Below are 12414 nucleotides of genomic sequence, written 5' to 3'. Positions count from 1 at the left end.
CATGTGCCTGGCCTGGTGGTGGGTTCTGTGCCCCTTCATTTATGATCCCCAGTACCACACAGGGTGGTGCCTGGCACACATCTTTGGAGATGCAGTTGTGACCATCATGCCTGACACCCTGCATTAGGCCTCCAGGCAAAACCAACTTGGGAAACAGGGCAGAGACCACTAACCAGTCCCAGGTGCCACTATCAGAACAGTGGTGTCACATTGTAAGCACTCAACAAATATGGCCAGTGCTCTTGTCCCAGACAGAGCAACCAGAACTCAAGGTGGGTAGATTTTGTTTTGTTTTTAAGCCACTGAATTAACTGGTTATTTTTGCCTGCTGGTGGTTTAACCTGGATTGTACAAATGCTGCCTCATTTCCAAGACAATCAATGTGTGTGTTCTCACTTGCCAGACAGGACAGATGTCTGTGAGGGACTTAGAGGACGGCAGGGGTTTTGCCTGGCATGGCTGAATTCCCAGCACTCAGGGCTCCAGCTCAGTGAAGTTTTGTTGATTAAATGAATGAAGGAATGGCTGAAAGGAGGGGCAGTGATGGTGGTCTCCTTTGGCCTGTGGAATGAACGGGACTCACGGTCAACCCTAGGCCCAGCATTTTCAGGGTCCCCCAAGGAACCCTTAGGACCTCCCTCCTTCAGCTTTTCCTCCAAGCTGCAGAGGCCAAATTGCAGCAAGACCTCCGCACTGTAGATGTGCTGGTGAAACTGACCCCTCTTCAAGGTAGGGGCTGAGACTGCCCAGCCTACAATGGGGTGCCCTCTAAAGTAGGCCCTGAGTGTTCTCCCCATCCTGGCCCCTGGGCTTGGGCCTAGCTCTGAGAGAGCTTCTCCTCCCAAACAAATGATGGTCAGTGCCTTTGAACCTTCCTCTGTATGAGGCACTTACGGGCTCCTCCAGAAAGCTCCTATCGGTCCTTCACCACTCCAGAGGCTTCACTGTGTCCAGTGCAGGGAGAGAACTCGCCCACTTCCTGGGCTGGCTTTCTCTGAGTTCTGCAATCCTGGGGACTTTTGGACCCCTGTGGCCCCCTGAATACAAAAATAGTCTCTGCTCATTACTGAAACTCCAGGTATTACAGGGACATGTGGATATTTAAAGAATTGGGGGCGGGGCAGGTGCCCCAGGACCTGGGTTGAGCTCAGGCTCCACCACCGTGTGAGCTTCGCCAGTTTCTGGGTCTGTAAAATGGGGCTAATAACAACCCTGCCTCCCAGAGAAAGTGCCAGGTTGAGTTCACATTAGGTAAGTTTCTGGCATGGGGTAAACCTCCATGTAAAGTACAGATTTAGGGAAGGGTCTAAGAGGGGACACACCAAATTGCCAAAAGGTGGAATGTGCCAGGGAGGGGGCCTCTTACCTAATATTTCAACATCTTTTTAAACCAGGAGAATTTGTGCTTGGCACTTGAGTAAGTGAGACTTGATTAAATGAAAGTGCGTTTCCGTACTTCCTCCGCCTCTTTGTAGTCGGGACCCGCGCCCCCCGCAGCTCGCAGCCCTCGGGGCCGCGGACAATGGGTGTGGATTCGCCCGGGGTCCAGCAGGCTCGGACCTCACACTCAGCCCGACTCGCATTTACATGAAAAGGGCTCCCGGGCATTTCCCGTGGCTGTCCGGGGCGTGTCTTCTCGATCTCCGCTTTTCCCAGTCCCCCTCCTTGGGGTCCCGTTAAAGTGGGGGGGGGGGGGGGGGCGAAGTGGACTAGGGGCCTCGTGGGGCTGCAGACCTGGAGGCCTCCTGCAAAATCAGGTGCTGGGTGATCCAGAGGACTCCCCCTTCTCTAACTTGCCCTGCTCTGAGCCCAGGGACCTCATGCTCCTTTGGGGGCAGGCTTCCCCCTAAACTCCGGGTCAAAGACCTGGGGGGGGGCGCACCCCCGCACGTGTAGCTGGGACGGAGTCCCGCTCTCCCCGGACCGGGACGTTCGGGGCTGGGATCTCAAACTGATCCCGCCGGGAACGGGACCCAACGCCCCCCGCAGCGCGGGTCCCGGGTGTTTGCCGGCTGCCTCACTCTGGCCCTTTAAGAGCCCGCCCCCTTCTCCGTCACCCCGCCCCGCGGCCCGGGGAGGGGGTGCGGGGGAACCTCGGCGGGGATTGGCGCAGCGCGCGCCCCCTCCCCGGCCCCCGCGCGGTGGGAACCGGCAGCCCCGTCTAGCGCTGACGTCAGACCGTCTGCCTGCCTCCGACCGCGGTCTCGGAGCGAAACCCGATCTCCTTGGACTTGAATGAGGAGGAGGCGGCGGCGGCGGAGGAGGAGGCGCTCGGCCGGGGGAAGCCAGCGGCAGAGGCTCAGCCCCGGCGGCAGAGCGCGCCCCGGCTGCCAGCCCATTTCCCGGACGCCACCCGCGGGCACTGTCGACGCCCCCGGGGCTGCGGAGGGGCGGCCGGGGGGCGCAGGGGAGCGCGGCCCCGCGCACTGAGTCCAGCGGCGCCCCGGAAACTTGGCGGCGTCCCGAGCCTGGCGAGCCGGGGCGCGCCTTCCCCACCGCGCGCCTCCTGCATGCGGGGTCCGAGCACCGGGCGCCGGCCGGAACCTCCCCCGGCTGCCCCCGTGCCCCCTGCGCCCCGCGCCACGCCGCCACGCCGTCCATGCACCGCTTGATGGGGGTCAACAGCACCGCCGCCGCCGCCGCCGCCGGGCAGCCCAATGTCTCCTGCACGTGCAACTGCAAACGCTCTTTGTTCCAGAGCATGGAGATCAGTGAGTGACCCCGCGCCCCCCTCCATCGGGCTCAGACCCTGAGTCCAGGCTCAGCCGCAGGCGGGGGCCCGGGCTGTGCGCTCCCCCTCGGGCCGTGAGCCCTGCGCCCCGGCTGCGCCCGCCGCGCCCCGGGCGCGCCCTCCCGGCTCGCAGCAGCTGGCGGCCGGCCCGGCTTTGTCCCGCGGCGCAGCGAGCCTGGCACGGCCCCCGCTGCCCGCGCCCCGCCCGCAAGGACTCGGACCCCGGGCCGAGTGGTGGAGGGCGGCGGGGCGCCCTGCGAGAGAGAGCTTGGGGTGGGCGGACGCGTGAAGTTTCCATTTTATTTCCCTAAGGGGCAGTCGCGTTGGAGCAATTAGGCCGGCTCTATATCAACTTTGGCTGGGAGGGGGGTGGCGGGCGTGTGAGACACTGTCTGGCCTGCGAGGTGTCTGGGGCTCCGGCTGTGTCTGGAGTGTGCGTGGCGCCGTGTCTCGGTCTCTGTGAGTGGGTTTCGGTGCGTTTGTGGAGTGTGCATGCCTGGGTCTCTGGGTCTCAGAGCGTCTCTGTGTGTGTCTGTGTCTGGGTCGCGGTCTGCCCCAGGAGTACGCGTTTGCGAGCCTCCTTATGTCTGTGTCGGGCTGGGTGCCTCGCTTAGGGGTTTGGGGACCGTTTGTGTCCAGGTGTCTGGATCCAGGGCTCAGCGCTGGTGGGTCTGGCCCAAGGTGGATCCCGAGTATGTGTGTCATTGTGTGAATGTTTGTGTCCCCGACACACCTATAAATATCCTCTGTCTGGACAGCTTGGCTCAGTCTGACTGGGACAGTGGTTACAAATGAGTCAAAGTTTGGGGCTGTCTGTATTTGGGACTGCCTTGCCCTGACAGGGCAAGGTGGGGGGTGGGGGGGCGCAATTTGAAGCTCAGCCTGATTTTCCCTGTGCTTCCGTCCTACATAGCCCACCCAGGTGGAGGTATGGTAGGATGGGGCATTGACTGCCACCCCCTGGGGTCTGCCTTACAGCCGGCACCCCTCCCCCAGCCGACCTTTTGAGGACCTCTGCCTCTCTGAGCTTCAGTTTCTCCACCCTCCTCCCTGAGCACCCCAGGCGAGGGGGCCCACAGCCCTTCTCTGCCGCCCAGCCTTCCAGCTGGGACCAGGGGCCAAGAGGCAGCTGCCACCGAGCCAGGGCAGTCACTAGGTGACTCATAAGCCAGTTTCCGCAGGCGGCTGCCACAGCTTTGGGCCCTTGAGCCTGTACAGTGAGGCTCAAGAGGTAAAAATAACCCATGACCGGCCCTGCTGGGGCAAGCTGGCTGGCTTGGGTGGTGGGTTCTTCCATTCACCTCACCCCACTCCCTCCAGTCTTGGAATTGAATGCCTTGTTCCCCCACCCCAGCCCCACCCCCAGCTGCCCTGCGCCAGGCAAGCGAGGTGCCAGGAGAACCTGCCCAAAGCCAGCATTTGTGGAATTGAGTTGCATTTAAACCAGATTGCTTCCCAAAGGCCCTTTGTGAACTCTGGAGGCTAATGAAATGCACGAGGATATTATTAAAATATGTTTGCACATGTTTGGAGAGAGTCTTGCTGGTGCTAAATGGATTGCTGCTTAAGTCCCCTCTGTGCCTTGTTTTTACCCCCTCCTTCTGTAAAGCTGCTTAGGGAACCTCCTGCCCAAGGGGTCCACGTTGTGTTGAACTTGTCACCTTGAGGGCTGGGCTCTGTCTAACAGTCTGCTCTTGTCCTTTCTTTGGGCTCAAGACTTTAAAAAACACTCATTCTTATTTCTGTCCCTTCTTTGGTTAAGGTGTTGATAAACCCGTTGCCTGCAGGGACCCTTGAGGGTAGCACCTGGAACCCTGGCCTGTCCAGCTGGCCCCTGGGTGGCCCATTAGTCACCTGTAATTTTTACACAGGGCCCCCTACTTACTGGAAGAGAGCCCAGGGCAGGAGGAAGCAGCTTTAAAACCCAGGTATAATGTAACAGTTTGTTGCAAGTGCTAATCAGATTTCAGTAAAGGGTCTGCTGAGGAAGCCTTAGGGCCTGGCGTTTCTTTATACTAAAAGATAGGAAGGAGGGAAAGAAAGATTGAAGAAAGGAAAGAAGCTGAAGAGTGGCCAATGGGTAGTTCACAGGATACTGGGAACATTACATACAGATTTGGAGGTGGGCTGCCTAGGAATGCAGCATCCCAGTGGCTCTTCTATGAGAGGAGATTGCCCTTGTTAGGGCCTTTAAGTCACCTGGGCCTCAGTTTCCTCGCCTGAAAAAAGAGACCATGAGGTTGAAATTCTACCATCTTTCAAGATGGGGCCTCTGCCCTCCAAACTCTGGCTGGAGGCTTCCAGGTCAGAAGTGGTCCCTCCTCCAATAGTGCTGGGTCCTCCGTGTAGTCTTCAGTGGCCCCAATTTCAGACCTGGGAAGAGCCTTGGCCCACTCAGGACTCATGTCATCATTTTCTAGATGAGGGGAGGTGTCAATAGAAAGTTTCGCCCCAGGTCCCCCACCCATGCTAGACCCAGACCCAGGCTTATTTCTCGTGGAGTGCACACACTGACCCTTGAATTTGGAACTTAGGCCCCAGAGTAGGTCCACCTGGAGCTTGGGGGACGAGTAAATCAGCGGCATCTCTTTGGCAACCTGGAGGGAGGGAAGGAAGGACTCTTGAGGAAGCCAGTCATCTGGAATGGGCTTGACTTGACTTTAACAAGACACTCTAGGGACCCCCATCTTCTCTGAGAGTTGAGGGGTGAGAGGTGATGTCCAATGGCAATTTACTGTTCCCAAAACACCCCCCACAGGAAAACACGCCATTCTTTAAAAAGCTGGAGTTTTGAGATTAAAAACAGTGGCTCAGGTGACAGCCCAGCAGAGATGGCAGTCGGGGAGGCGTTCGCTCCGGTGCCTTTTGAGAAAAGAATTCCACCTGGCACAGATTTTCCTTGGCGTCTCGTCTTGACGTCTTTTCAGTTCTGCTGTGTCTCTTGGAAAGGACCCTGTCTTTCTCCATCAGCTTCTGCTCTTGGGGGGCAGGCGGAAGCAAACTGCTCTCTGGACAGATTGAGTTGTCTGCCACACAGCTGCTGGCTCTTGTGACAACATTTCTGGAGGGCCCTGGGAGTTGCCCCTTGTCCCAGACCCACCCTGCACCCCTGGGGGCTATATCTGCTGTGGCAGTTTGGGTTTTTAACACCACTGGAGTCATTGCGCCTCTGATTCCTCTTCTCCAGCTGGTTCCAAACAAGTAGCCGAACACAGCTTTCAGAAACTCAGGACACCCAGTGTTCTGATGGTTCATCTGACATGTGCTGTTCCTGTAACACTCAAATCCAGGGTATCTCAGTCTCGGTACCAGGACGTCCTGGGCCACATGAGTCCTGTGTGCTGATGTTGAGCAGCATCCTTAGATGCCAGTGGGGGTGGCATCTACTCCCCCCACCAAGCTGTAACAAACCAATCTATCTGCAGACTTTGCCCAGTGTCCCCTGAGGGGCACATGGCCCCTGGCTGAGAACCACTGCTTTCATGGTCATTGGTTTCTGCAGGGGGTGGGGTGCGGGCCTGGGGGCTGATCTGAATTGCCAGATCCTCAGCTCTGTTCAGAAATCAGTCCCTGTAAAGACCAGGTCGCTCTCCCATTTGGCGCCTCTTGTGTGAAGGAAAGTTGGGCTCCCTCTTGGTGAAGTTTCCAGTTTTCATTGTGGATTTTCGTTTATTTGGAGGAGAGACTCTGGCATCCGTGGAAAGTTGATATTTAAAGGTTCAGGTTAAACTATGGGTGTGGAGGGGGCCCTCTGTGCCCTTCTATGGAACCTCAGCTGGGATTTTCAACCCACAACATTTTACAGCTGTGTCTTAGGTTGAGGTGCAATTAGGGATTGAGTTTTGACTGGAGCTCAGGTTGGGCAGGAGGTCTGGGTTAAGCCAGTTACACTGCTCGGCGTGGCCCAGGGTCTGGGTGGGCTTAGTGCTTATCAAGACAGAACATCTAATTGCTCCTGTGTGCACAAGTTTGCACATATACATGCACCTACCCACTCAGCTGCGACCTCTCTGCCTTTCCTGCTAGTTTCTCTTTGGGTGGGGAATGGTTTCATCTTCTGGGCATGTAAGAAAAAGAAATGGGGAGAAAGTTCACACACACATTTTACCCTAAAAGTGCATCGGAGAGAAAGGGGAATGGAGCGGTGGGAGAAGCCACCCAGAGCGGAGGCTGTTGGGAGGGTCCTGTGGTGGCTGCTTGTCTTCAGCACAGTAAGATGCACGTGCCCCCAACAGCCTCAGAGCCGAGGCTCAGGTGCACCCAGATACCTGCCCCCTCCCAGTGTTTTTAAACGGTTATGGTTTGGTCAGTTGTTCAAGTGTAAGAAAAGGTTCCAGAGGAAAGTCCTGGTGGTAGGGCCCCAACCAGAAGGTCCGGGTGGCCTTTTTATTTGAGGAGGTCTCACCCAGAGACCAGGTTTGCAGGCAGCTGGGCAGCCGGAGCCCCGCCCCAGGAGAAGTAGCTCTTACGCACTGAATCTGGGGGCTGTGCTGGCCTTGGGCTCGTGCACGGTGCACGTGCCCAGGGAAAGAAATCAAAGCCCATTTTGTACTTTTGAAAAGGGTGTCGTGTGCATGCACGCATGTGTGGATGTGCGTGTGTGTGTGACACGTGTGCTCGGGGGCACGTGCGGGGCCTGTGTGTGCTGGCGCGCCCACTCCTCCTGCCCGTGGAGCAGCGAGGGGCAGCACCTCTGCCGAGCTTCCTGAGCCGGGGGCATGGTTCCAGGTGGCGAGCCCAGCTTTCTCCAGGGTGGGCTGCAGAGAGCTGGGGCTGCCCGAGGGGCCACTGCTGCTCAGATCTTCCAGCTCCAGGGACCCGGACAGCTAGGTTCTGATGCAAAACCGGGATTTTAAGCACTGGCTATTCCCTTTTCTTCTCCTTACGAGAGCCCCACAACACCTGCCAGCAGGCGCCAGCCAGTCTGTGGCTGCAGTGGGTTAAGAGTGTGACCCAGGGCCAGAGGGATCGAGGCCAGCTCAGTGCCAAAACTCACTGGCTTTGCCACCTTTCGCTGTCACTTGGTCCGTCTGAAAAGTGGGGTAACAGCAGCCCCGTGTGCTGGGCCTCCACTGCCGCCTTCCCCCTCCGGAGGTGGGCCACACCCCTCCGTGAAGTCATGACAACCAAACGGTGACAGTCAGCCTCGCTTTCCCTTTGGGTGACACTACAAACCTGACACCTCGGGGTCTCATCAGGGACTTGTCAGGCTCTGGCAAGAAGTCTGTCACCAAACTGGAGAAAATCCCGAATAGCTTTCTGACAGGAAGGGGGCTTCAGCACCCTGGGGTGTGCCTGGGACTGTTTGGGGCATCCCCAAGCTTTCTGAGAACCACAGAATGGTTTCTCTCTTCTGTTTCCAGGGTGACTGATGGATTTTTGCTTCCACTCCCTTTCCTAGTTGGATACAGAGGGCTTATTATGTGCCAGGTACTAGTGACGCATTTTTCTCAATCTTCAAAACAACTCTGTGAGAGAGCTATTGCCAGCACCAATTTGCTGATGCCAAAATGGAATCAGAGAGGGTAAGACACTTGCTCCAGGTCACACAGCCAGCAACTGCTGCTCTGTTAAGATTCAAACCTAAGCTCCCTGCTCCATGATTTCTTTGCCATGACTCCTTGAGCCCCAGTGTTTTCTTTGCCAGACTTGACGCTGCGGTGGTATTTTAGATTTTATCCTAAGACTCCAAGCTCATGTTAGACCTGCCTTCAGGGACGAACACTAACAAACCTTGGAACTCAAGGTTGTGTCCATCCCACTCTGACACCCCACTGGCTGTTCCAAGCGCTATTCCAGGTGCTCCAGGACATCAGGAGTGTCACAGGCAAAGCCCAGCACTCAGCGCTGCCGTTCTCGTGGGATGCACAGAAAACGTGCGTTCATTTCAGGGAGGGGCCGAGAGGCTCCCCGGCTGGCCATCCTGTTTGGGCTCCCGTGGCACCCCAGGAGTCCCTTTGTCAGACCTGTTGCACGGCAGTAAACATCGTGTAGGTTAGTGTACAATACCTGCTCCCTCTGGGCACCAAGCATCGAGGGGTTCACATCAGATCTCCCCAGCCTGGAGGCACCTCTGTGTGTATGAGGAGGGAAGGAAGTGGGCGGGGGGGTGGGAGGGCTCATAGAAGATTCCAGACAGGAAAGGAGGTAGTCAAAATACAGACTCTGAAAACCGTCCTTTTTTGAGCGATCATGGAGTCCCTCCGAGGCCTCCACTTGCCCCTCTGTGAAATGGTCCTCTCACAGGTTGTCGGGACAGTTGCCTGAGCAATGAAAGCACCCAGGACAGAGTGTAGTATTTTGAGTGCTCCGGGGGGTTGGCGGGTCACTGTTTTGGGCAGGAAGCTGTGCCTTAGCCCCTGGACACGTCGAAGCCACACTAAGGGGCCGGTGCAGGAATCCCATGCAGACCTGCGCCCCCACCCCACCCTGCACCTCAGCCCTGTTGTCCCAGGAGGAGTCCAGTTTTCTCAGGAGGCTTTAGTGCATTGAAGTGACAAAAAGACATTGCCAGGGCCTGTCCTCACACCACGGGGAGAATTTCTAGGGCGATGCTTTTCTGCACACGCTTGCCCCAGACTTGAAGCGTCTTTCGGTTACTCTCCTACCTGTTGGCACCCACGGGTGGAGCTGGCATTTGCTCCCATGTGACAGTGAGATGCCACATGTTCAAAGGAGTTAGGCAGCTGTGTGACTCACCTTCAGAGGTGTCAGGTGGTGATCAGATATCCGTGGTGTTCCAGCGAGTTCTGATGTGTGTGTGTTTTCCACTGGGGTGGGTGGGAGAAGGGCTGGGTCGCTTGGCTTAGAATCCGAGCCCGGAGCAAGCTTGCTGGGATGTCGGAGCGTTGGGAAATGGACGCTCTTCTCTTCTTTCCCTTCACGTATGTTTTAACTACAATCAGTCATTATTTTATCAGTGGGTTTGGAAAATGGCTCTACTGGCAGGAAAGAGAGTTTTAATTATTTGGTAACAAGTATGAAATCCCCAGTGGCTCTGGTATCTGGATGCTGGATAAAGTTTGCTTCTGGACTCTACCAGCTGATCCTAAAAGCACCTCCCGGGGCTCCAGGGCTCAGTGCTGGGCTCCCCCAGGCTGGCCAGATACAGCCTAAGTCTCTGAACAGTCACACGGGTTCCAGACACCACAGTGCATTCTAAGCTTGGAGACACTGGGGCACATCCGTTGTCCCCAATATGGACTTTGGTGGTGATGGGGGAGGGGCAGCTTTAGGATCCTGGTTGGGATGATAGAACTTCTCTATGATCTTGGCACAGAGTAGATGTTCAATAAACAGTGACGCAGTTGGTGAGGGAGGGTTTATGGTGTTCCTCAGTTTCCCCCGTGGCTGCTGGGAGCTTGCAGTGATGTTCTGCAAAGTGCTGGCATGCAACAGGGTCTGCCTGTGGCAGCTGTCACCCTTTATCTTCTCTGCTGGGGAGTCACCGATTCCTGGTGTGTGGGTCACGTGGGCGTCAAGGGTGGGGAAGCCTATTGATCCTGAAGGTGTCTAGGAGCTGATGTTTTCATCCCTGGCTTAGGAGGTGGGGGAAAAGTGACAGGTCCAATCATGGATTAGTTGGGGTGTCAGTGATTAATAATAATAATATAGAAATATGTGCTTTTATATAGAAAACCACCTATCTCTGTGTATATAAAACATAAAGATGAATTTTATTATCCAACGTGTAGACTGTTTTTAGATGTGTGCATTCTACTCCCCAAGGCTGGGGGCTTCTCTGAGTCCCTTGCCTGGAGCCCCTGTAGATGTGGTGGGACAGCCTGAACCTCCCCGCCCCTGCCCAGCATTGCACTGGGCTCCCCGAGGCAGGTGAGGCCAGCGGTTCCCAGGCTCTGTCCTCAGAAGCAAGATAAGCGAGGAGCTGAGTCAGTTTCAGCAAAGTATGGGCCAAGCCAGCTGCCCTTTCCCAAAAAGAAGGTTTTCAGCCCCAGCGGCCTTGACTGCCTGTTCCTCCTCTGTAGCCCCCGGAGACTGCTGTGCGCCCACCTGCCTTGCTCTGCCTGTGATTGTCCAGGCAGTTGGACTGCTGCTTGAGAGTGTAAGCCGGGTGTGAGCTCAGTTTTATTCTCCTCTACCTCGGTTTGCCCACCAGGGCTGGACATCCCTGGCGGGGACACTTCCAGGCTTTGCTAATACCGTCCAGTAAGGTTCAGATGCCTGGCCCACAAGGGTCAGCCCAAGCCCCGCGGGGCGATTCATCCCAGGGGCCACACTCCCGGGGTCCAGGCTCAGAATTTGCATGTGGCCACGGCAAATGCTTTTTCTTTATCAGCTAAAGTTAAAGCAGGTAAAATAGCTTTGATCTATCTGATGGTATAACTCCAGTCGGCGGAGAGGTGGCGTGAGCGTTTGGTTCTGTAGACGATGTGTTTCAACAGCTTCATCGCAGAAGGGAGAATCTCTGTGTTCTATTATGGCCCCTCCATTGAAGGAATAAAAAATAAAAAGTTAATTTTTATTAACTTTAGCTAAAACTGTGTATACTATGTATATATACGTGTTTACTCCCTTTACATTGCTCAGGTGGTTACACATTATAAAGACTTCATCAAGGTCCTAACCCTCTGCAGGAACGTAGAAAGTGAAGGGGGTGGGAGGGTCCATTCCAGCCCTGGGAGCCCTGCAGGAGTTTGGGGGCTGCCCCCACCCCAGTTTGTGAATTCCCAAATCATCAGGCTTATGTGCGGTAGCCGCTCAGAGCTGTAACTCTAACTGCCTTCCTAAAAACAATGTAGCCAGTAATAATTATGTAAACTTATGAATCAACTTTGCGCAAACACCCTGAGTAATTTCTTTGTTCTTTTTTTTCCTACTTTGTAATTGGTGTCTGTAAAAGCCAAAGGTTTGGGCTTGCAGAAGGCATGATTCATTTATTGGTGTCTGCGCCGCCCGCCGTCATTCAGTCATTTCAGGATGCCGTCCTGGTGAGCCAGCGTGATTCACCCAGGGCCGAGCTCAGCAGCCCATGGGGTCATGACCATCCGAGGAAACGGTTTTTTCTAATCTATTTATGGTGTGGGAGAAAGAGGTGGGTGTATTGAGATGATGGAGAGGGTGTCAATTACATTAGTGAATATAACCGATTAAATAACACCAACCGGCCCTTTAAACACCACTCCATTTGCTGCTGTAGATCGTTACGATAGACCACAGCTAAACACGCTCCTATCGCGGCTGCATCTCGCCAGTGTTTACTGATCCCGGCCTCTGAGCAGGCTGACGTGCAGGGACGCCCCGTCTAACCTGGATCGGGGTTTCAAGTTGGCAGCCACATATGCAGGAAGGTCGCCTTTTTAAAAAGTCTACCAACTGGGCCCACCTTGGAACAGTTTAAATATCTCTGCCTCAGGGTCAGGGGCCACGCCTTATGCCTCTCTCATTTTTCTAACAAAGACAGTTGTCAGATGTATGCAGTTGTCCGATCCTTGCATTATCTGTAAAGTGTGTGAGCTTTCACATGGAGCTGCCGGTTTTACCTAATTTTATTAGTTACTAAATAAAATTGTCACCATCACATCTAGAGGGTAATTCGGGGGGCTTGCTGCATGGCCCAGAGGTGTAATTATGAGTCCAACTTCCAATCCCATATAAATCTAGGCCCTGCCCGCAAATGCATGATCCAAAAAGCTGCTCGTGTTCAGCCGAGGAATGGTGCTTCC

The 12414-nt window shown here is 55.4% G+C and overlaps 1 protein-coding gene across 1 annotated transcript in view; it reads left to right on the top strand.

Annotated features, from left to right (window-relative positions):
* The first annotated feature begins 2525 nt into the window (after positions 1 to 2525).
* The window catches only part of PMEPA1 (prostate transmembrane protein, androgen induced 1), a 48244-nt gene continuing 38355 nt past the window's right edge, over positions 2526 to 12414 (top strand). Inside the window, exon 1 of the mRNA XM_087819186.1 lies at positions 2526 to 2711. Coding sequence (XP_087675312.1) covers positions 2600 to 2711 — 112 coding nt within the window. The 5' untranslated portion in view covers positions 2526 to 2599. The remainder of the gene's footprint in view (positions 2712 to 12414) is intronic.

This window comes from Miniopterus natalensis, chromosome 7 (assembly GCF_054644295.1).
Source record: "Miniopterus natalensis isolate mMinNat1 chromosome 7, mMinNat1.hap1, whole genome shotgun sequence".
Lineage (NCBI taxonomy): Eukaryota > Metazoa > Chordata > Mammalia > Chiroptera > Miniopteridae > Miniopterus > Miniopterus natalensis.
This window is presented reverse-complemented; position numbering and strand designations above follow the sequence as displayed.